This window comes from Pygocentrus nattereri, chromosome 17, assembly GCF_015220715.1.
Source record: "Pygocentrus nattereri isolate fPygNat1 chromosome 17, fPygNat1.pri, whole genome shotgun sequence".
Taxonomy (NCBI): domain Eukaryota; kingdom Metazoa; phylum Chordata; class Actinopteri; order Characiformes; family Serrasalmidae; genus Pygocentrus; species Pygocentrus nattereri.
Window position 1 is genome coordinate 22,104,366 of NC_051227.1, and position 25,836 is coordinate 22,130,201.

Sequence of the window (25,836 nt, forward strand, 5' to 3'; positions counted from 1 at the left end):
TGTCAGCTTCAGAGAGAGGTTACAGGGTTTGCCACAGAGATGAAAGCTGCGGCTTTGTGGCCGTCCTTCAGAGGTGTGTGTGTGTGTGTGTATATTGCCACAGCTGCACCAGCCTTGTTTACGTTCATCTCAGGGTTTTTGGAAAGAAAACATGCCGAGGGACTTCTGACCCAGAGTCTTTTATCAGTGGTCAGCTGATTTTTGCTTCACAAATCAATAAGCACTTGCCATGTGTCTTTAAAGGCACAGTCCTTGAGACTGATATTAAATATTATACTTAGTTTTGGAGGCTTCTGCTTAATTTTCTGTTTAATTTACGTTTTCTACTTTTATATGACACTGAAAAGTGAATGACTCGTACCTTAACAACTGTTTTGACTGGAATTTAATAAATGGATTGGTGGTCTCTGACTTTTGCACAGGACTGTATATTACATGAACATTTTATGTTTATTTACTTATGTCTAGAAATAAACTGTGTTGAAAAAAATATATTTTATTTATTTGTAAATGTGAGTCAAATGAATTCAGTGCACTACTTCACTACAGTTTAGTAAATGTCATAGGAAAAAGCAGCAAAAAACTTGGAAAGGGGGAGAATGTCTACCTAATACCTAATAGTATTATTGGAGTGAGCTGTTACAATGACAAGAAATGAACATTCATGGCAGTAGGCAGTGAATTTAGGGTAGTTTAGCCGACGCAGGGGCATAGGTTACATTATGATGTGCAGCAGTGAATCACACACTTACTGCAAGCACAACTCACGTAGCTTGTTTATTAACTGAGATTTCTTACTTTTGCCTACGGTAAAGTGTTTTATTTTAGAAAAATGTGCAGGAAATCAGAATCTCTCATCATCAGATTGTTTCTCCGAAATCCCAGTGGGATTGCAGTCACTATTAAATCTTGACAGTTTTGCCAGAGTGAGGAATATAGTCCAGTATCTGTGGAGCTGCTTTTGTCTGCGTATTTTCCAACAAGTGTAATTTCCCTTGGCTGGCTGCCTGACTTTGTGACATTCTGCCCAAAAATGCTGCCCACTGGTGCTGTGGACGTGTGATCTATTCGGATTACTGACTGGAGCTCCTGTTAGACCTTTGTGCTTAGGATGCGACCCACTGGGGGTTCCACAGTCACCCGTGCTTTGGTTAATTAAAGCCTGGTCTGAGAAATAATGGAGTGGCATTCTCTCGCCATTGTCACCATGACCTAGGGCACTTCAATATTAAGCCGTGTTTTGCTTGGCCAGCAGTCTAACTCTGAGCGTTTCAGTGAGGGAACTGTCACTAGCTGTAGGTGCCGTCTGTTCACTATTTAGGGCTCAAGCTGGGCTTGAGACCAGTGGTCTACAAAACGGACCTATTTACCCATGGTTCTCCCCTCCACACAGGGGGGTGTTGTTTATCATAATGGTCTTTTGAAAAGTTCTCCCTGAAATGCCAGGCTGATGCCAAAAAAGATGGTAATTACATGTTTCTTTACTGGATCATAAATCAAACGGGCATGTTTGACAAATGGCATATACATACCTTACAATAGGCTAGTTTACCTGAACGCATGACGCCATATGGATGCCAGTCACATTTAACCTAACCACAGACATGTTCAGACAACATTGTCTGACCTTTGTATCATGCATCATGTGGCCATCTGTTATCCTCAATGTACCACACTCATGTCTCACTGAAAGGGACATACATGTCTGTTTTTTCTATGACACATGCTGTCTGTTTAGTGACTGGGGGACATTTTTAACCACTGAATGTTCATTATCTTAACTTTTTTTCAGTCAGTCACATACTGCTGATCTGAGTCTGATCTTAATTTCATCTTAAATAAGGCAGTGAAACATCAGTTGATTACATTGAAGAATGTAATGCAGTGACTTTATTTGATACAAATATGTACATTATTTTGCACAAGTCAGAGACCACCCTTCATTTCTTTAATTTCCAGTCAAAACGGCAATTAAAGTTATTCATTTTTCTGCAGAAAGAACATATATTTGACGGAAAGTGACTCAGAAGTCTTAGCAACACAGAGTTTTATTTTTTTCTGTGTTAGAGCTTCAGTTCCTTTTGGGAGATTTGATTTCATTTTTAAAGAAACATGCAGGGATATATAATGATATATCTATTTACAGTAACTCAACATACTATTCAGATGTCAAACTGCTACTGCTTTATTGTTTTTACTGTGATATATGCACAATGTGACAAGTCTTAACTTCAGACATCAGATCTTATCTCGGCAGCCAGTTCTTTTGAACTGAGACGCTTGTCTGCTCTGACTCAGCGCAATCATTAACAGGGAGGAAGAGCAACCTCTATCTATTCTGAGAGCTGTCAATCAAGACAGACTCACCTCAGGGTGGTGAGACAGTCAGTGGAACTTTTGTTTTCATACCCTGAGTGAAGTCCAGGTGTTTTCCATTGAGACAGTCGCTATTTACGGTATCAGACTGTAGTACTTTTCTAAAAGGCGTCCAGCAGAACCGTCTCACTGATTCATCCCCATGTCCGGTTTGAATTAGAAGAGGGGTATCAAACACATGTCTGTAATGACTGCAGAGAGCCATTTCCTGTGGTTTATCCTCTTCATCATGGTGTAGTTTTACCAAAGAAAACGGAGGACGCATTACATGAAGTGGATTATTAAGGCTAGGTGCGTCACTAAGCTTTTTCATTTGAAACCCAATATCTAAACAAAGCCCCTCAGGGATCATGATGTTTTGTTTGAGATCAGGATGTAATGGGGAAAAAGTGACTTGTGTTGGAAATGGCTTGCGTCTGGGATGTTCTTGCATGCTTATGGAGTTTGATTTGAATGCTGGTGTGCAATATACTGTGGTAATTATACCTAGAGGAGGTACGAGTTTAAAAGCCAGCCAAATTGTAGAGGTTGGTCTGAATGAAATTGGATTATGACAGATATTAAAACAACCTTCCATTTTTTAATTGGGCTCTGTACTTTAGGTGAATTTGATGAAGCTACGTGTTGCAAATATACCAGAAGTATTACAGAAAATATCTGTTTTAGGTCCGATTTTACTATTTAAATGAAAAATAACAGCAAAAATGAAATGCTTCATCAGTGGAACATTTGATGGCCAGTGAATATGTTTCTATGTGAATAGAATCATATGTGAATAAGTGTGGAATCAGTGTGGAATCAGATTTTTGTCAAAGACTATTACTACAACAACAAAATCTTTGTCTTTAACGGAATCTTTGGTGGCATTTTGCTGGCTACTGTCTTTTGTCCAGTGTGTATTGTTGGACTGTAAAGGCCTCTGCCCACAGCAGGCCACAGGCTCGCCGGGGTGACCCTGTGCTGGTCAGTGGGCAGGTCAGTATGAAGCTGCAAAGCTGGGTTGAAGTGAGCGCAGCGTGCTGGCAGCCATGGTGTGCTGTGATTCACTGCTGCTGGTGGTTGCCGGGCTGTGATGTCATGTTTTCCCCTCCACTTTTGTTTTTTTGACTGCCTACGTTTTTCCGCCCCTTCTGGAGGCTTGCTGGAACTGTGCTCCATCAAACTTTCCCAAACTGTCCTCCCTTTCCAAATTAACCCCAAAGTTTAACCCTATATTCTCTAAGACTTTTCAGGCTTACAGCCGCACAAAAGAACAGTAGAAATGTTTAGGAATAACAATACAAATTTACTCACACTTTTCAAAATAAAAGTTTTTAACCTCTTAGGAAGTATATGGGCCATATTCTCTCACTCTCCTTGCTACAAAAGTTATAAGCATATCAGTTTCATAGTAGTTATTGAATAGTTTATGGTACTTAATGAATAATAAGCCTGATGAATAATGACAGAATTCAGGAGTTTAGATGATTCTTACCTTAAATGCCCAGTTCTAGGAGAAACCCTTTGAACATTCTGTAAAGACATACCATCCATTGGATGGTTCTTTAGGGAAATAAAAGTGGCTCTTGTATGGCATCACTCCAAAAAAACATTCTGGCATATTTTTTTAAGGATATATTGTAAAAAAAAAAAAAATATATATATATATATATATATATATATATATACCAGAATTTCCCAGATATTAATCCCAGAGTTTTACCAAACTGATATCAAATATAGTATCACAATGTTCAATAATTAAGGCAAACGATACTAAGGCAAAGTCTAAAAAGACTGTCTGATCACCAAGGGTTCACTGGACTGAGAATAAACTTTTTTAAGATTTTTTTTCAGTTTATATAAAAAAAAAGTTTTTTATCAATTCAAAAATATTCAAATGCAGAATGCAAAATACAGTGTCAATCTGGTGCTAGCTTATTTAAATAAATAATTGTAAGTATAGACACTATTGAAAGTTATTGGACTGCAGTACTGATAGTTTTGATACTTTGCACAACTCTGAAATATTAATACCGTAGACTTAAACAGTACTTTGAGCTTCTAAATGTGTGACAGTTACATATGACTACAGAACTTACACATTGTCACTGGAGCCAAATCTTATATGTCCAAAGTGGGTTTTTGTCCCGACAGTGATGATATAGTTGAATAGTAGTCACCAAATATTCATTTTAATTAATGCATCATGAGTCCTAAGACTGAAAACTGAACAACAGGCCCAGATTTTAAGAGGTTAACTTTTCTATGTCTTGCGTAACTTTGTCTGTGACTTGCAGGGGTTCGGGGAGTGGGTGGGTTCGGGGAGTGGGTGGGGGCGCGGAGGGGGGGAGCGGATTGGGGGGAAGGGGGGGGTGTAGGGGTCATCCTATTTCTGAAAAACAAAACTATGGGAGAAACCCTATCACCAGTAAAAGCAGATAGCGGAGCCTGTGCGAGTGACGTTTGATTGCGTCTGAGGCCAGGAAAGAGAAGAAAGTCCCACGTTGCAAGCGTCCTGCCACTCTGGCATCTGGCCAGCGGGGCACTGCCAAAAATGTGCTGAGAGGGCTCGGAGAGAGATGGAAGTGTTTTAGTGGTGGAGGGTGGGGGGTGGAGGTGTGTGGGGGGGGGGTGCTTAAAGAGGGGCTGGGTTTGAGGAGGAGAGGAGCTGGGGTTCGTTTATGACTGCATGAGAGAGGAGGAGCAGGGGAGGGAAAAGACACAGAGAGAGAGAGAGAGAGCGAGAGAGAGAGAGGAACAGAAAGATAAGGAGGAGAAGAAAAGTTCAGATGAAGAGGAACCCTTCGAAGTTCTTTACTGAGTGGCGCATTGTTCTTCAGGTGAATGAAACTGGTTTACACGCACTAGCAGAGCTTTTTCGAAATGGACCAATGATGAAAGTCTCTCGTAAGTCTCTAGTGTTTATGTATCATATCTTGTTTGATTGATTCTTTCCTGATGTTGTTCGATTTCTTCCCTCATTTGTTTTATTTAATATTATCACGTACGTGTCTGTCTGCGATAAGACAGATCTCCGTTCACTTCTGTGGAAGTAAGAATATGATGAATGACTCTTGGCTCCCATTACAAACCTGCATATTTGAGCAGTATGAAGGAAGTCTTTAAATCCGTCAGGCTGCTGGCAAGACTTGCATCATGGTTACCCTTCAGGGCAAACAGCTATTTGCAGCATCTGACTTCTCCGTAACATTACATAACAGAATCTGCCTGTAATACTGTTGAGCTAGTATGGAAAAGGAGGAAAATGTGCTGCTCTTTTTGAAGTAGTCTGCCGTACATATGGCTGTAGAGCACCACAGTCAGCATTCATGCCTGTTGTCTGTCTGTACTGTCTAAAGGCCCTAGTGTGGTACATGCTTTAATTAGACTGTAATGATTGTGAGCCTACCAACTGTATTGGTTAAGAAATCATAGCTATAGCTCTTGTGGTTGGAGATGCAGAAGCATTCAAAAGTTTGGAATGACTGTTTTTAATAAAAGAAAAATAGATAAAATCATTTTACTACTCTATAACTAAACATATTTCCAACTTATTTGTAAAAAGCTGGAAGAAATGAAAACATTTTAGCTGCATCCAGAATGAACAGAGCTGTAGATGATTTCATAATGACTGCAAAATCTGTAAAATATTGAAAATGAAGTTATAAGAAAATTAACATTGAGTGCCTCTCGTTTAAAATGTGGTAGTTAAATCTAAGGCAGACATATAATCAAAAAATGACTATAAACATATAATTTCACTTTTTTTTCATTTAACTTAGTTTAATTTACTAACATATTATTTAACTTCCTGGTGATCTCAGAAAATGTAAAGAAAGTGGTCCAAAATGAATTATAATAAAATCTTGCTCATTTATGTTTCATGTCAAATTAAGAACATTGTCTTCCTTCTCATGTAAAGTTGATTTTTGGGAGGTAGGAGGTCAATATATATTCTCTACTTTAAAAGTTGTTTTTGAATAAAATAACAAGCTGTTCATTAAATTAATAAGCAATTCCCTGCTTTTGTTAAACTACTGTATATATTGTCGTGATCATAATAATACCTTGTTTCTTTGAAATAACTTCATAGGAGAAGTGAAAACATTCTGTACTTTAATATAAATTAGATGCAAAGTATTTGAAGTAACTGCTTTGGTATTGAGTGGTAAATCTCTGATACTATTACTACTCAGAAATCAGTATTAGTTTTCGTTCATCAGTTTTTTCTCACTGTAATACCCAGCATGCATTATGTAAACACTTCATACAACAAACAGCAATAAAGAAATCCTGACTGCTAGCGATGTGATGTGATGCTCCTCTTCCTAGCAGTGTCAGAATTCCTTCTATCTTAGCCAACTAGTGGAAAAAAACAAACCTCATTTCAAACCTCTGACTCTGAAGTATCCACCCCAAAGAATCTTCTGGTATTTAAACTGGGAAATGTTGCACCAGAGGCTACTGTGGCACCACTGCAGATATAAGTTTGATAAGTATGATGCTTAATGATGCTGAATAAATGACCACACTGTAGCTATGGTCTGGATTCCTTCTCTTCAATTGATGTTCGTAGGGGAGTTATTGTTTATTTTAACAAAAATATTTATACCTTTTTATTCTCATCATCATCTATTTTGCATGTATAAAATCTAAATTCTTGTCAGCATATATTTAAGGAAATATATATTACAAACCTCTTAATATGTCTATAATCTTATAATTCTAAAAAAAAAAAGACAATTTCTGGATAAAATAAATTGTATGTGTCATTGGTTTGCTTATGCAACAAAATGAGGCCAAAATTGTGGTTACAGCACAATGACTTGCGCAACTACGAGTTAGCGTGTGTTGAGCGGAGAGTTCCTCAATCTCTCCGGAGGAATAACAATGAGAGAACGAGTGTGAATACACTGCATCCTGGGATAGAGTTACAGAATGCAGTACATAGTGGAATTCCCAGCTCGTGTTTCAGCTTCCTTGTGTTGCATCTGCGGCTTTGGGACAATAACAAGCTCTGGCATCACCGTCACAGCTACTGTACAACAACAACAACAATGGCTGTCCATAACACTTCTCAGTGCCTGGAGGCTACACATGTAAAAAGAACCCCAATTGCTGATACGTCCTTTCACCTTCTCAAAGGTGTTTGAGATGTTGTTGACCATCAGTTGTGGAAGGCTGAGCTGGCAGGCATCAGGCTGAATGTAGGTTACACTCCAGTCATGTTCTTTTCACTTCCAAGGAGGCTGCTCTGCCAATATTTGCTGAGCAGAAAGACCTTCCAATGTTGGCTGAAATAAACATTTCTTCATGTTAGTGTGAAAAAGCCATCAGGTCTCTGTGAGACCTGTTTCAAAAACCCAAATATACTATTTCATACTTGCGGGCTTTCAGAACCTTGGAAAAATACTGTGCTGTTGACTTATATTCCTGTAAGGAAGAGCTCATGTTGTCATGATGCTGGTGCTTACCTAGACCATTAACTCTTATTATTGCCATTTTTAATAGAGACGGATTTCTTTTCTTATACTATACCAATATTAAAACCTTGGGTATTGGCTGCTATCTGCTATTTCTTATTAAAAAAACACTAATCTTTAAAAGTTGCTGTTTTAATTAAATTGATTAGTTAACATGTTTTGTTGATTTTCTAAGTGAAAATGTTAAATCTTACACTGAATTTAACATACTAAAGGAAAAAAACAGCACATAGAATGTGACCTGAGCAAAAGATATAGCATATCTTATGTTTTATGTTTTTTTTTTTCCAAGGTGTTGATAAAAGGACATGTAATATTTACTTGTGTACTGTCCTATAGTAAATTACACAACATGCCATTGTGGCCAGAAGCTAACATGCTAATGAGCTAATGCCCTGAGCACAAAATATGAATATAATATAATAATATAAAATGTATATAATTTTTTTATAATAATATAAAACAAGAAAATACGTCAGGAATGTTTTTTTCCCCTGCAAAACAAGACTGTAAGGACAGTAATTAACAATCAAATCGTAATAAAATATAACATCTACCTACAAGCACAGATTTGGTATTGACAGAAAGCTTAGAATCCGGTTTTGACTGAATTTCTCCACTTGCTTCCAAGGACTACAAGTCAGAACTAATCAGTATAAATTACAGCAGCATTTGTTTTCTCAGACATCTTAGGAATTAAACGTTCTTTTGGAGGGCAAACAAAAAATAGATGAATGAGGAAAACTGGGTGGAGACAGGATGGTCTTTCTAATGGAGGTTATCAGTGCCACTGAAAGGGAGATGAATGGGATCTGTGACGTGATTAAGTCTCTGGGACGTTGCTGTTGCTCTCCATGCTTTCGTAGAAGGGCGGTCCCAGCCATGGGAGGCACATTGGAATTGTCAAGTGTGTCGCTGTGGGATTCAGGGTGGACCCTTTTGTGTCTGGCCCCTGTGATATTTAAACTCAAGCCCAGCTACTATTTCAGTTGTTATGTAGAGTTTGAAGGGGTAACCTCCTCTTGTCTGTTCTAATATACTATACTGGACATGCCGGAAGAACGGAGGGATTAGGGGCAGCGGTCGTTTAGCTTTGGGTCAGGTGAGAGTTGTACAGGTTATATAATATGCTTCATTTAATAATTAGGTCGTCGACAGGTGTGATATTATTTTGACATTTGTTATGACAGCCCTAGGTTGCTGCCCTGCATGTAAAACATGTGAAGTCTTGTCATCTAAATTTCTCATTATAAGGTTATTGTATGAATAATGTAAGATTAAAAACGTATTTCTAGATGTTTTGCTTGTTTTCAGTGATTTTATAAACAGTAATTGTCTAAATCTACTGGATTCTTGCTTGTTTTAAGAATTATTTCTTTAAATTTTGTAATAAGATACTGGCTCTAGAAAAAATAACTTATAAATGTCTAGAAATAAGTTAAATAATCTTATAATGTTCTTATTGTAATGTAATTCTGAGAATTATAATTCTTAAAATGTTCTTAAAAATCTCAAAATGAGAAAGATTAGCGATATTGACTAGATTGAAAATGACTTGCTGAGATGTCATTTTTCTTGGAGTCTTAGACTCATATCGTTCTGTTTCTATAGTGAGACAGTGATTTCTGGATATCTGCTGCTTGTCTCCTTGAGAAAAAGACAAATGTAAGAGCTGGAAGCTTTGAATATCATAAACATTTCAGCAAACGGACTGAAATGCAATCCAGACTAAACTTTACAACCAGAGAAAAATATCTGCTGCTTTTTCAGATCATGCACTAAACAGGGTTTTCTGGTTTGTATGTTTGATTTGTTTGGGCTCAGTTGGTGGTCTGGTTCTCTTTCATTTCATCATCATTTCCAGTCTACATCATTGAGATATCAGTTTTACATTGAGGAACGCCACATCTGAGTCACTCCGCTTGCTGGAGTTTTTACATACATAAGCTCAGTGAGGAGGAGTCATTGTTTAGGTTGTCCAGTACAAACATTGTTGGTCACTGCAGGTGTGACGGTACTTTTGTGCGTCATTCTGCACCCACTGGGACGACATGTATAACCTGTGGTTATATGAATGAGGTTATGATGCAGATGTAATCCTGAAGAGCATATGTCGCCTTCATTTTCTCTGTCATGTCGGATAACTAGCACATTACAGACTGCATGAGCTTCGAATACTAACCAGATAACTAGATCAGAGCAGTAGAGAGTTCACACAGGGAAGAAGTGTGGACACAGTAAAAGAAAAACAGACCAGATTGGGTTATGTAATGTTTCTCATCTCTTCGCATGCACAAAGGCACATCTAAAAATAGTTGTGATAAATCATCCCTCGTGGAACAAAAAGAGTGCGCTCTTCAAGGATAGTCACAGTTCTTGGTATCAGAAAAACTGTTTAAAGAATCTGAAGAGGCTGGTTTAAAAGGTACAAGTACATTTTGCTTTGGAATATGATGAAATATTACGGAAAATTGGAGTACTGCTGAATGATACCATGGAAGTGAAATAATGGTCTTCTTTTATAGACTACACTTTTAAAAACAAATTAGTCTGAATGGTCTAAATGGTCTTTGGCCCCCACATACAGTACTGTGTTAAAGTCAGAGGCAACCCTTCATTTTTCTTCTTTCCTGTAAAATGGCTATTAAGTACAAGTCCTTCAAATGAATTATTCAAATTCAGATTAATTGAAAAAAAATAGGAGTTTCTGAAAGCCTAGTTAAAAAAATGAGACCTGGTAGACCACCAAAAATGTCCCCATCAGATGAACGATACTTAAAGCTTTCATCTTTCAGAGAAAATCAAGCTCCTCTCTTGATTCAGATCTGAAAAACCCACAGGTGTTTCTGTCCATCCTTCTGCTGTGAGAAGATGACTCAACACTATGGGTCTGAAAGGATGTGTAGCTGACGAGAAGCTCTTACTGAGAAAAGGAAACACTGGATTGACCACTCAGTCCAGTGTCATTCCACATCACTGAATGTGTTTATTAGTACTCAGATCGTGAGAACATGCAACCAACTTCTAAGACTGAACTTTAGAGATGTGGAGAAATATCACTTGCAAGCAAGTTTCCTGAAAAGAGCGGAAGCCGTAGTGAAGGGAGGACACATTAAATACTGAAGATTATCATATTATATTTAGTTGTTGAGGCTTGTGCCTAATTTATGTTAGATATATTTTTTGTGTTTTTTCCTGATACAAAAATAATTATGTTGTACTTGATGGCCATTTTGACTGGAAGCTAAACCAATCAAGAAATTATATAAATAAAGAGTTGAGCTGTAAGGTTTCAGAAAGAAAATGTAGCTGGTGTAGAACCTTTTACATTGTGCCATAGTTCTTTAAACTGTAAAGAGGTTCTGCATGCTTGCACATAAATAAAAAACATTAACACAAAAAAGATGATTCTTTGGTATAACTGTTAAGAACCCCTTTATTTTAAAGGGTATAGTTGAGTAAACTCTAGAAGGTTTGTCTCTGTTCTGTAAGGCTGGTCATGTGACTAGCAGTGATTCAGCAAAATGTCAGTGGGTGTAGGTTACATTTAAGTTAATTATATGTGCCTCTATAAAAAAGGGTTAAAGGCTGTAGATTTGCCAAAAATGAACATAAAATCCTGGCTTTAATGCCTAATGGGGTCTTAAAGTTTTTACTGCAATTTAATACGCAAGAAACTAGAAGGTTCCTCATGAAAAACTGTGTTGTAATCTTTTTCACTGTATGCAAAAGTGGGAAGAAGATAAAGTGAAGTTTTAAAAGGACAAACATTCCTTGTGTTGCAGAGATTGAGGCGAAGGAAGCGTGTGATTGGCTGCGGGCTGCAGGATTCCCCCAGTACGCACAGCTCTTTGAAGGTAATTCTCTGCCAACTCTTTACTGGCACTGACTTCAGAGAACACTTTACACTGTTCCAGTGTTCCACTCCACCTCTATTCTATTTATTATTCATTTGTTCTCGAGTGTGTGATCTATAATCTATATTCTTTCTGTGAAATAATTCTTAAGATGCGCAATATCATGTGACTGTATAAGCTATCCAAGGAATGTGCAATAACTAACTGCTACCTTACTTGTCTGTTGTCTATTGTTTGTTTAGAATATATAGTTTTATAGTCCTTTTTCTTTATATTTAAGATTTTTTATTCTTTTTTTCCCTTAAATCTGCACTTTATATATTTTAGCCTTATGTTTAATTGTTCTGCATGTAGAAAGTGCAGTTGGACTGCTGCTCAATTTTGTTGTACACTGTGCAGTGACAATAAAGGCATCTTATCTTATCTTATCTTATCTTATCTTATCTAAATGCATAGACTTCAAGCAGTTATCACACCCTAAAGTAAAACTACAGTGCGTATATTTTATACCATCCACATATGCTAACCTCATTCAGACATTCAAATGTCTGTATGGCGTCACCAGCACACAAAGAGCCTCATTTTAGGCCAGCACGGTTAGTTTTGGAAGTATTTGGAGACACTTTGTGCTTTAATAGAGACTTTGATGTCTGGTTGCGCTGATGGTGTTAGGCTGAATTTAGCCCTTTCTTTCTCCCTACAGTTATGATGTGCTAGTGACTCATGCTATTATATAGAACCTCATTTTACAGCTGCTGACAAGCTTCTGGAACAAAAAGCATGTCTTATATATATAATAACTGACATGTAGAGGATAGACTGTGCCACACTGTGACTGACTCCAGTCTAAAGTTTCAATCTAAACATCCTAGAGTAGAACATGCTCAAAGCCAAAGGTCATGGGAAAAATCTTGTTTCATTAGCACTGCAAAAACATACTCAAATCTAATTTGACTTGAATCTTCATGTCACATGAAGTACTGCTTCTATTAATCAACAAGAATTCTCTTCATCCTTAAAGACTGCGGTGAAAAATTTAGTCATTTTGCAGGGTTGTGCAAGTCACAGACCACCCTTCAGTTATTTAATTTCCAGTCAAAACAGTCATTATATACAAGACCTTCATGTTTCATGTACTAAGTTACTCAGATTAGATATAAGAAAACCCATGTTAAGAAGGAAGACGAAATTTAAAGGGAAAAAAAACAAGAGTTTCCAAAACTGGAGCTCAAAAAATTGATTGAAGGATACAGAGAAAATAGAGCTACATAACAACTGTACCTGACCTGGTAGACCTGGTAGACTTCAGATAAGCAGCACTTAAAGCTTTCATCTTTGGAAAATGGAAAACTGGAAAATTAATCAATTGAATTTAAGGGCAGTTTTGACTGGAAATTATGTAAGAAACATGTAAAGAACAGCTTTTTTATTTCCTACATTAAGTGACAACACAATCTTAGGGCCTGGTCCATGCATCAAATCCAAAAATCCATGGCTCTACAGCTACTACTGGATGACTTGTAATATTTCCAAATTCCAGCAGTGTCACGTTTGTAGGTGCTAGCATGAGTGTATAGGATGCACCTTAGGTTTATCTATATATTGTTCAGTTCTGTTTTAACACATGAAAACTGTTTTTAGTATCACTTTACTTGGGTCTTGTTTAAAAAGTGGTGACTAAAAAGCCACTTATAACCTACAAAACTAGGTTTTCTTAAGCACTTATATGTACTGTGTAAACATATGTTAACAATCTGGCCACTGCAAACGCTCACTAACCTCTGAATGACTCGGTTCACACTGCAAGACGCTGTATTACTAACAGATTATTAGAATTTTCTGATGCCATATTGAATAAATTTGAAGGACTCACACACTTGTATGCGCACTATGATTCATAACAGTTCATCCAAACTCCACTCACTGCAGGCACATTATGTGTCTATATATTTCAGCTAAGCTGAAGGCTCTTCACAGCATGTCTATTCATCAGCACTGTTTTGGAATATCCATTGGTTCCCAAGTAGAACACAGTAAGCCTGGCTGATTCTGTGGTTTCGCTTAAATGTGAAACGCAGCACCATTCCTTTGAGAGAAAAAGAAAACTTAATTGCACCAATGGAATGTTAGCTTTAGTAGGGTCTGGATCTGGTCATGCCGTTACATAAGATAGGCGCCATACTCCAAGCAACACGTAATGCCTGCACGAGTCCAAGTCCAAGCTCAGTTTTTGGGGGGCAAACCTCGTCTTTTTTATTAGCATCAGCGAAGGTCCAAAACAAGTTGCTGCTTTCCCAGTCTTGGCTATTACTTTGGAAAGAACATGTTGTTAGGGGTTTTTGCAAAGCGCAGTGCCTCTGTTTTCAATATGAACACACAAAAACGTGCCTTTAGGAAACAAGCGTGGCACACTTCATTAATCAAATGGAAAACAATGTTCTAGTGTTGGGTGAGATGCAGCCTACAGCTTCGATTGATGTTTGCCTTTCTTTGTAGATTCACAGTTTCCAATAGACATCTCTCCTGTGAAGAAAGATCATGACTTCTTGGATAAGGACCTTGTGGAACCTCTGTGCCGGTAAGAATGACCCTTTGTGTCTTCAGTGCAGCAGGAGAAGCTGCTCTTAAAGCAATTCTCCAGTGCTTTTCAAATGAATCTTTATCTGACACATCTGTAGCGTATAATCAGTTACCACGGACAATAATTTCCCTGTGCTCACTCATTACCCATTGCCTCAAAACAAGTTTATCTGGGATGTCTCAGAACATGTGAGTATTTGAAGAGTTATAGATGTGTAAAATATTTAATTGTGAGCTTTTGACGTGAAATATAGCCTCTCTTTATTGTTTCATGTTTTCATGTTGAAGAACCATTAGAATTCTGAACCCTTTGCTCTACCAGGGGTCAGTATAGTATCTGCTTATGTTCTGAGTTTATCTTTTTAGTCCAAAGAAGGAAGCATAGAAATACTACTGCAGCCGGCTAAATGCTGCCGCATGCCAGAGAAGCTTAAGATCGTTTTACACTCTAATAGAATAAAACTTTCAGCATCATTTTGTGAATGCTTTGCTTGGTATCTGCTGTCTAACTCTTCACAAGCTCACTGTTTTCCAGTGTGACTTAGCTAGTAATGTTAGCACTAGTGAAAATAGACCTGCTATAGATTTGTGGTCTGGGTCTTGATTTAATTTGTTGAGTGTTGAGTGGCATCACTGTATCTTGTGTTGTGGTGTCCACCTTAATTGTCCAGTGTGCAGTAGCTTGTAGCATCAAGAGTTGTTTTTTTTTGGGGGGGGGTGTTATTAGATTTTTTTTTGTTTTGATGAATGTCTTACAAATTCAAATATCAAGTTTGACCGAAATGCTCATCTATAATGTTTACAACAGTAACCAATGAGAAAGTGTTTCAGCGCTTATTTTTAATCCAAATTAAATATACTACAAATGCAGCAGATAGATGGAAAATGAAGTATTTATTTGTGTTCAACACTAAATATGCAAGTTTTAGCCTGTAGTAAAATATTACACTATGTAAATCACACTAAGTATAAATACACAACCCAGTTTTGCTCCATAATGTGTCTCCTGATTCTCTTCTGATGATGTGCAACTTTTAAACATGTCACACTACTGAAAAGGCTTGAAAACACAAGTTAAAGATGAATAGGTAGCATTTTTCATTTGTATGCGTGTGGCTAGAGTAGCCCTCGTCCCTAAAAGAATTAGAACATATCTGTTCCTAGACTAACAGTAAAGATCATCTCCACTGGCAATAAATAATGCACTTTTCAGTTAAAGTGAAGTCCATGTATCAGACACTAAGGTCAGACTACATAAATACTTTTATTAGCACATTAGCTAGTGTAGCTAAAACATTCTCATTTTGCATCACTTTTGGCTGGTATTGCTTCCCTGTCAGTTTACTTGTTTTAGTCATAAACAGTATATTTAATATATTAGCAGTAAATGAGTGTATTATTTTAGTGGGATCCTACATTTTTTCCCTTTTTGGTCAATTTCCTTCTGCACTTTTGTGATTCCTTTCTTACAAAAAGTAAAAGAGGTCATAAGTGACTGTAATATCTTTTTGCTTTGCTTGTCCTGTAAAATTCAGAGGTTGAACATGTATCTTAAAAGTGAGATGAAAGAAACTCTCTGGCAGTTCTAGTCGTCATGGAAACTGCCCTGGTAGGAAAGCATGGGGCAGGAGAGAGAGGCGGACCTTTACACAACTCAATCTGCTCTGACTCTAAACAACCCTTAAGCAACTCATCGAAATTCCAAACCAGCTCACTCTTGTAAAGAAACAATGGCAGTGCCTCCCACCTCTCCCCTTCACTCACCCTGACTTCTCACTCCTCTCTCAAGCCTCAGGATACCAGCAGCCCAGCTAACCTCACAGACATAGTCTGTCTGTTTTGCAGTGTAGAATACTGAACATCACATCAATGCTGTGAATCTGTGTTGAGGTATTAAAATCTAGGCCAAAGGTTTGATCTTTGGTCCAATAATGCCTTCTATTTACATCACTCTGGAGCCCATGCACGATGCCTGACTATAATTTTGATTCTAAATCCACTACATTTCCTTTAGTATTCATTGTGTAGCAAATCTTGGCACTGATGTTGAGTCACGAGTACCAGTTAAGCCTACTGCTGTGCGCTTTGTTTAAAAACTCCCTCAAAACATCATTCACAACATCTTTAACATCAAATCAGCAAATACAGCAGCTCTACTGGTCTTTAAAAGTTTGTACCTAGCTTTACAGCTTACAATAACTTAAAATGGTAAATAGAAAGCTGTTGAGATCATTAGCCATCTTTCCCTGTCTAATTTAGTCATAGCCAATTTCCACCCACGAGCCACCAAGCTGGGACGGTGAAGGCTGGTATATGTTTTCTCCAAGTCACATGAAGCATCATTGTATCATGACATTCACGTAAATGCGATATCATTGAACAGCTTCGACACGCTTGGAGGAGAACACTAACTGCTATTACGTCAGGTAGCAGATGCCTATGTTGGCTAACAACACGCTGAGTGATGGAGGAGGAGGAGGACCATCCCAGCCACAGATGTCTCCTGATATTAGGGCCAACTCTGTCCAAGTCAAACTCTGTTTCAAAAAAACTAAAAATTGCCTAAAACATTTGATGAGCAGTATAGTTGTAAAAATGTAGTACAACCCACTAACAAGGACAATACAGGAGACAGTCTGAGGTTTATGGCCTTAATGTAGGCTTTAGAAAATGTTACATAACCATTCTGTTTTCATTAATGAGTTAGACTGCCTTTAAGTCCTAAAAAATTTACAACCGCAGTCTCTGTGCATTAGCATATCTCTGCTACATTGCATCTTGGTGACATGTTGTAATTTATCCTCTCTATTTGTGTGCTCCACTGTCAAAAGCCCTCTGAACAATATAATGAGTCAAAAAAAGCCATGATCATCATGCCACGAATACTGCCTCCCTCGGTTTCCTCACACATGCTGTTAGCGTGGAATGTAGCGTCATCATTTCAATCTTTCGCTGCCCTCTTTTTACTGTTTTCAGTGGCTTTTAATAAATGTCTAAAGAAGTTTTCCCACAAAGCCTCCAGAATCGGAGAGCAGGCTCCCAAGTCTTTCCTTTTTATTGTTTAGAAGAAATATTATTGAGTGCCATTGTAAGGCTGTAATTGAAACCAGGGCTTAATTGGCTAGAGGAACCAACAAAGCATGTCCAGGGAGAGCTCTGAGTCAGGGCATATATATCACAGAAGCTCTGTAAATGTAGACTTGCTTAACTTTTTAGCACTTCTTTTTGATTTTTTTAATGTCTGTGTCCATGTTGTTAGATAAATCTGTCCTTCCATGAGAGATTGGAAAAATAACTCCTGGATCGCATTGTTTATGCTTTAGGAATATCTTTAAAGGTAACAAAACTTACAGGCTAGCTCAATAAAGTAAGTTACTCCAGCAGCCACGTATAACAGAAAAGTTTACGTAAAGTCTAGTTTAAACTTTGCAAATCGAATGTTACAGGCAATCTAAGGCATTTTATCGCTTTGGCTTGTAAACAGTTTTGTCTGCCATTTTTGGGGTGTTTAAAACGTAAATTATACCAAATCTCAGTGATTTCTGAACATGTTCTGTTGTTGAAGTCTTCATTTATGTTGACTTGATCAACTGGCCTTCCACAGGGTCATCTACCAAACTTCAGATAAGCTAGTGCAATAATGAAAAGCCTTTTAAGATGGTATTTTGGATTACATCAAAGGGCAAATGGCAAGGCCAAAAGAACAAGAGGGTCCTACAACTCACAAAGCTCTGCGACTTAGAGGAAGTGAGAGAGCACAGAGCGTGGGCTACTTCCATGCCTAATTGGATTTACTTTAGCTAGAGCCACAGCTAGGAGAGGAGGTTTTTGAATCTGATTAAGTTAGGAGCAACTTCCCCAGTTTTAGTATATCTCTAGAGACAGGTTGAGGGAATGCTTTCTACAATGAATCCCTCACTACTACTTTACATTCATTGACCTGGATGACTGAAAACCTTCACAGACATATAAGAAAATATGTAATGTGTCTTTTATCTTATGCAGGCGGCTAAACACGTTGAACAAGTGCGCTTCACTGAAACTTGACGTGAATCTTCCAAAAAAGAAAGTAAGTAATATTTTTTGTCAAACTACATGAACCTTGTATCAATAAACACTTTACTCTCATTGTAAGATGCCATTGTTGCACTTTGGGATTTAAATTACCTGGTTATTATTCAAGTGAAGGGGCTATTTTTGCCCTCTTTGAGAACCACATTCCATTCCAGTTCCAGATGCCCTTTTCATCCCCCCATGTTCTGATATTTGAGAATCCCCTGTTGCATAGTGTGACTTGATCAAGCTTTTGCTCCATCAAAACACCTTTGAGCAAAGTGAACTGCCCTCTTAATGACCGGGATTTGTTTGTACATTGTTAACCTCTGCTCTCAATGGAGCTAAATACACTGAGTAGAAACTGATATTTCATGTTATATCACACTACTTATATCATCAGTGTCATCTTATGAACTTTAGGAAAGAAATAATAAAGAAACCAATGAAGAAAGACAACAATTTTCTTTAAGACTTTTTTTGACAACTGTTGGTTTTCATAGTTCAATATGAGTTATTTAAATTCTAAAAGTGATTTGTTTTGTGCTGTGAAGAAATCAGAGACCACACTTCACTTATTTATTTTCCATTTAAATGGATTCTATAAGTACAAATTGTGCATTTTTAATGGATATTTCTGATATTTTTAAGAAGATATTTTTAAATCATTAAAAAATTTAGAAATATGGGAGTCCTTAAAAGCATACAAAACCTGGTAGACCACCAAAGCTTTTGCCATTTTGGCTGTAAAATAAAGAAATGCACAGTGCTGTAAAATTCAAAATAAAAGTACCCAGAAGGCTCTTACACATTTATCAGTTCCTTTTTTTCCAACCCTACTGACAACAATTTTTCTTGTTTTTCTGCAGAGCGAGGACTCCGATGAGGACGACCTGTTTGCTATTAGTGACAAATGGACTTTTGAGTGGACCAGTCGACGTTGGTCCAGACTCCAGGATATCGATTGTCTCCTGGAGAGTGTTGAGCACGAGGAGAGGCCAGAAGATTGTGCCCTACGGACAACGCCCAGCAGTGAGAGTGTTCTGACTGACCTGAGTGAGCCTGAAGTTTCCTCTTTGCACAGTGAAAGCAGCAGTGGAGGAGTGCGAGGTCACAGCGCTGAGGATTCAGACGGCTCGCACCACTCTCGCTCGGACTCGGCTGCAACCATGCCTGACCGGACCTCACTGGGCGTGGCCCACCATGCCCGATCACACCTTGGCAGTGGTGGCTCTCACCACACATGCTCAGACCCAGCAACCATGCACGAGAATACCTCACTGGTGGTTGCCAACTTGCCTCCTGACCTTCCTTGCTACGGCTCACTTCCCATCAAGCATGGTAAGCGTGGCCGGGCACGAGCTAAGGACTTCCTGCAGCGCATGGAAGTGCTGCGGTCGCGTGGAACACTGAGCGGAGGCCGCAGGACCTTAGTAATTGGTGCGCCTGTTCTCCAGCACGAACCTGAAACAGTGAAGGCTCTTCGCTGCGTGGAAATTAATGTAAATGGCGATGGAGGGCTGCCTGAACCACCCTCCAGTGCTGGCCTACAGTCCAGCAGCGACGGCAGCAGCAGTCAATCCAGTACACCCAGCCTGAAGGACCGCAAGGCCATCCGCAATGACCACAAGCGCAGTGGCATGTACCTGGAGGACCTGGATGTGTTCTCCAGTGTGGTTCAGGGCAAAAGGGTGGCAGAGCAGAACCGTCGCAATGAGCTCCACTCTTATGAAGACCTAGTTGTCCATATCCCCAAAGACCACAAGCCTGGGACATTTCCCAAAGCACTTTCCATTGAAAGTCTCTCGCCCACAGCTGCACCTATCAGCAGGCTTCCGGAGGTCCAACGTCAACCCAGCATAAAAGAGCCACGACCTATCACCCAGTGCTGCTCACGGGGCAGCCGGATTAGCATCTACGACAATGTGCCTGGCTCTCACCTCTACGCTAGCACAGGAGATCTAATCGACCTGGAGAAGGAGGATCTATTTCCACACTTGGACGATATACTGCAGCACGTAAATGGACTGCAGCAGATTGTGGATCATTGGTCCAAAAATGTTCTGCCCACAGGAGAGAGTGCAGAGAAGGGCCAGAAGGGGGAGGTGGATGGAAACATCCAGTCGTCCAGCCACATCACGCTGGATTTAGAGGGTCACTCTATGCTAGAGGGGCAGGCCACCCCCAGTGATGGTGATAGGGATGCCATCTCGCTGAATGAAACTGAATCTACTGGCATGAGAGAAAGGAGAGACTCCGGTGTTGGCGCTTCACTCACCAGACCAAACCGGTATGGTTTACAGCTTTATATCCACATGACATCCTTCTTTTACTTCTCTTCTTTTTTTACGTGTTCAAGTTTTCTGGGCTCCTAATAACTTTCAAGCTCACCTCCCACCTTGTCCACTGATTTCAGATAAGTAATAAACAAAATATCTAAACATCATGAAATACATTTGCTTTTATTTTTTTTTATTGTCAGTAAAACTTTTTTTTACTCATGGCAGTACTGTGCAAAAGTCACTAATTTTGTTAATTTAGCTTTTGATCATTTTTTGATACCATTATTATTATGATTTTGATACCATTATGTACTATTTATTATTTTTGAAGCGTCTTGAAAAGTGTATATTTAACAGACAAATATAAAATCATTAAATATAATATGCACCCTACTGCCACTTTTATTCTTCCATCCTTCCAAACTTAAAACCAGTGAGTTACAGCTGTGTCCTCCCAACAAAAGCTGTTCCCATAAGAGTCACTGACTAAATATTCCTCCTCAAACACACACTAACATTCACACAAACAAGTACCCAGACTCACCTTAGCTGCCTTCACATTTCTTTGTAATGTGCATCTAAAGTGCACAAAAGAGATATTTCTGAGATTACATCCACTTGCACGAGGAAGGGAAGAGGCAAAGGAAAGTGATAATTAAAAGATTCAGAGAAAATGGTACTTTGAACAACCTTGCAAGACCTGGCAGACCATCAAAACTGTCTCCATCAGATAAGTAGTACCTAAAGCTTTCGTCTTTGATAGTGAGGAAAAAACCAAGCTCCACTCCTGTTTCAGGTCTTCATAAAGTCAAACTTTGGAGGTGTGGAAAAATATCCCTGCAGAAGTCTTTGAAAAACTGAAAGCAACTCTTACAAAAACAATGGAAACTGTAATTAAACATAAATTAAAATTATATTTATTTTTTCTGCATTTGGCTGGAAATAATAATAAATAAAAAAAAACAAAAAAAAAACAAAAGGGTATCTCTGACCTTTTCACAGTACTATATATGGTTGGAGAAGCACCTGTACATTTAAGGGTCAACATCACACTTTTCTAACTATTTCCTGATCATTTGCTTTAAGGACATTTGAACATAAAAGGAATTTTGGTATGTAGGTCATTCAGAGAGATACCCTAAAATAACCTCTGTAAAGAAAACTAAGTGTGTAATTGCATTGATTTCTATGGTTTTGTGGTCTTACTGTGAACTCTTACCTCTTTCCTATTATATACCATGCACACCTACCTCAGTGCTCACTTAAAATCCCTTTGTGGTTGGACTTTGTACTTACAGTATTTGCCTTTCAAGCAAACCTTTGCACTACACTTCACTTGCATCACTTTATTCCCCTGCACACTTTAGGCTTTGCCTTCATGTTTTATCTATTAAAGTAAACGCTCTTGTATTTGTGGATCAGACAGTGTTTTTGGTATTTCATTATTATCCACACTGAATGCAGTTTGTTATGCCTGGTCAGTGTTTACCACCAACACACCTTGAAATGGAGCTCACATTTCATTGTACCACATATCAAAAATCATAATAGCTGTATTTCAGACTTATTTTGTCTTTAGAAGTTAAATAAAGTGGATTTGTGTTCTGTTTGTAGTTTGCGATGGCCCAGTTTCCAAATATCCAACCGCCTCAGCCATTCAGTGGCCTCCCTCCAGATCACCAACCAGTCCGCAGGTCAACTCAGCCTTCTGCAGAAGTTCTCCTTGCTGCGACTGACGGCTATCATGGAGAAATACTCAATGTCCAACAAGCATGGCTGGACCTGGTGAGGCACACCTTCTTGAGATTTTACATTTTTTTGTGCATTTTTAATAGTTCTCCACTGAGATTAAATGTCACAACATTTGTTATGTTATGCTGATGTTCTTTTTAAGGTGGTTTTAAAGTCCTTTTTCAGTTTTTGAGACAAAATGAGTGTTATTAACACTCATGAAGTCTTGATATTTGAAAATGTATCAAATCTTTTCAATATTTTTGCATATCAGGTCAGTACCAAAGTTCATGAAGCGGATGAAGGTGCCTGACTATAAGGATAAGAACGTGTTTGGTGTTCCTCTGATTGTGCACGTGCAGCGCTTCGGTCAGCCCCTACCTCTAGGCCTCCAGCAGGCTCTCCGCTACCTCAGGAGTCAGTGTCTCGACCAGGTTAGTCAAAGCTACAATAGATAAAGCATTCTGGTAGTTTATACGCTTCTTATCTTCATAGGCAGACCTATATTGAAAGATACTTTCTTACTTCAAAAACCCACTTAAAAAATGAAGTTCAGAATTTAGAGCATTCTCACTCAACACTCCTGAGTCATTCTGTTCATGCTGTTTTATTCTGATTCAAACCGGTTCTCATTATGATCTCCAGGTGGGCCTCTTCCGCAAGTCGGGGGTGAAGTCTCGCATCCAGGCGCTCAGGCAGATGAACGAGAGCTCTCCAGAGGATGTTAACTATGAAGATCAGTCTGCTTATGATGTGGCTGACATGGTCAAACAGTTCTTCAGAGACCTACCTGAGCCTCTCCTCACCAGCAAACTGGGAGAAACCTTCCTCCATATTTACCAATGTGAGGACATACACACTCAAACGACTGACAATCATTTAAACAGGCACACAGTGTTCTTCACATAGAACAGCAATGATATTAATCTAAATTTTGAAGGAGTTTTAAAGCTTCTGAATATTTTCTTAGCAATATTGTTAGCTTTATTTTCTTCTTCTTCTTTCTGCATTCACTCACTATTACAGATTACATATTTTAAGCACACAAAATACAGTGCAAGTGTGTGCATGCAGCCCTCCAACACAGTACTTTTCAAAAGTTCCTCCCACCTTCAAGGTACGCATGTCATCAGAAGGAGGTTTCACAAGTTTTTTAAAAATTCACTGAAAACGATTCACCCATTAAACATGAATTATTCAGAGTGGTTTGATGTAAAGTGCTCCATTCTAGAGAAATCCAATGAGTCGTTTGTGTGATAGGAGCCAGGTGATTCAGGAGTTTAATGGCTCTAAAAACTCCCTCACAGGAAGTTTTTACATGAAATGCTGATGAATACGCTGCATGATGTCAGAGGCATGGTTTTGCAATAGATAGATATAAAGTTTTGGCCTGAAACATATTTCTTTCGTTTATAATTATGATGGAGAGGTATATGCAGGTTAAAAACAGGAAGAACTTTATTTTTTTCAGATTTACCATTTAAATGCATACCTAGTATAAAATGCCAGAATTGTAGAAAATGGTTTTGACCTTAATATTTTTATTTTATTTCTATAAAAAATTTATAACAAGATTTAGTTTTGTACAACATTCAGTCATGTGGAGCTCGATGTTGTAGATATAACCTAATTAATAATGAAACTTGGCTATGAAAAACTATGTAATTTGTAGAACAATCTGTAGATAAGTGACAAACACAATGTCAAAATATAATAAAATGTTGAATTTTATTATTATTTTGTTATTGTCAGCATTGCAGTTATTGTAGTTTCACTACAATTGTTGAGCGTACATGTATAAAATTACTTTATTAAGACAGGTATTTAGTTGTTAAACTAATTTTAACTACTAAATATTAGTTTCAACTACTTTGTAGGGAGCTATACATAAAAAAATTAAGTAATGTTAGATGTGTCCAAATTGATGAACAGAGTGGCAAGTGATTTAGTAATCACTGGTAATGATGGTAACGACTGAACTTTATAATGTTAAGAATGAATTTATAATAAGTGTTACGCCAAGAATGCCTTACATTTGAAATGTGGTGTTTATATTTCAAGCAGGAATTTATTAAGTAATTTCTGTGAATATATAATCACAGTATATTTACAAGACAGTAGTGCGTCCTGCTATGATGTATGGTTTGGAGACTGTGGCTCTGTCTAAAAGACAGGAGGCTGAGCTGGAGGTGGCGGAGATGAAGATGCTGAGATTTTCGTTGGGAGTGACAAGGCTGGACAAGATTAGAAATGGGCAGATCAGAGGGACAGTGAAGGTGGAGCAGTTTGGAGATAAAGCCAGAGAGGCCAGGTTGAGATGGTTTGGACATGTGTTGAGCAGGAACAGTGGATATATTGGGCAAAGAATGTTGGAGATGGAGCTGCCGGGTAGAAGGAGAAGAGGTAGACCTCAGAGAAGGTTTATGGATGTAGTGAAGGTGGACATGGAGATGGTTGGTGTGAAAGTAGAGGAGGAAATGGATAGGGCAAGATGGAGGCAGATGATCCGCTGTGGCAACCCCTAAAGGGACCAGCCGAAAGAAGAAGAAGAAGAAGATATAATCACAGTATATTATTCATACTTTAGTAACTTCTTGATGATCCCAAAAACATTGACTAAAACACCTTGAAAGTGCTTGGTTTACAGTGTTTCAATCTACATAGTGTAAGTTATCATTGAATAACATTACAGCAATGATTTTGAAGAGTGAATCCAAACATTTAAAAACTAGTGTATATATACTGTATGTAGCAGTGGTTGCTGAGAAGCCCATACATAAGGGTTAATCATTTTTTAATGATTGTCCACTGTGCTCTACCTACAGATGTGCCTAAGGACCAGCGCCTGCAGGCGGTTCAGGCAGCCATCATGCTGATGTCAGACGAGAACAGGGAAGTGCTGCAGACTTTGCTCTGCTTCCTCAGTGATGTCACTTCCTCCGTGCAGGAGAACCAGATGACGCCAATGAATATCGCTGTGTGTCTGGCTCCCTCACTGTTTCACCTCAACATCCTGAAGAAGGACAACCTCTCTCCCAGGTGAGCTTCCCCATGGTCTCTTATGGTCAATGATGTGCAAGCTTTTCTTTCATATGAGTGCTTCAGTGTTTTTCAACAGAGATGCCGCACTGGCTTTCTTTAGGATCTAAAGTTGTGAATGAATGCATTTAATGAGCAAAGGAGGAGAAAAACCTCCGCAAAGCTGTATTACTATGTGATGAATGATGGGTTAGATGATTAAAAGATGGTGTGGCCTGCTCCTGCTCCTCTACAGAGCCATGCAGAAGAAATATGCCACTGGGCGGCCAGACCAAAAGGACCTGAATGAAAACCTGGCTGCCACCCAGGGCCTGGCACACATGATCACAGAGTGTAACCGGCTGTTCGAGGTGAGTCTGGGGAATTTTCTGTCTCTGTCTCTCCCTCTCTTTAATAGGGCTGTTCGATTCAAGAAATTTTGAGTCGAGTCTGATTCCGATTCCAAGTAATGGG

At 38.6% G+C, this 25,836-nt stretch overlaps 1 protein-coding gene across 6 annotated transcripts in view; it reads left to right on the top strand.

The window, feature by feature from the left end:
• Positions 1–25,836, top strand: part of stard13b (StAR-related lipid transfer (START) domain containing 13b) — a 133,005-nt gene that overhangs the window by 102,400 nt on the left and 4,769 nt on the right. For 5 of the 6 annotated variants that reach the window (XM_017708618.2, XM_017708619.2, XM_037546783.1 and 2 more), the window contains 9 exons: positions 11,627–11,698; positions 14,195–14,276; positions 18,284–18,347; positions 19,201–20,621; positions 22,228–22,398; positions 22,619–22,778; positions 22,990–23,188; positions 25,170–25,383; positions 25,619–25,733. In XM_017708618.2, the coding sequence (XP_017564107.1) occupies positions 11,627–11,698; positions 14,195–14,276; positions 18,284–18,347; positions 19,201–20,621; positions 22,228–22,398; positions 22,619–22,778; positions 22,990–23,188; positions 25,170–25,383; positions 25,619–25,733 (2,498 nt within the window). Of the gene's footprint in view, positions 1–5,105; positions 5,266–11,626; positions 11,699–14,194; positions 14,277–18,283; positions 18,348–19,200; positions 20,622–22,227; positions 22,399–22,618; positions 22,779–22,989; positions 23,189–25,169; positions 25,384–25,618; positions 25,734–25,836 lie in introns of those variants that run through there. The other variant, XM_017708622.2, reaches the window with a different exon arrangement.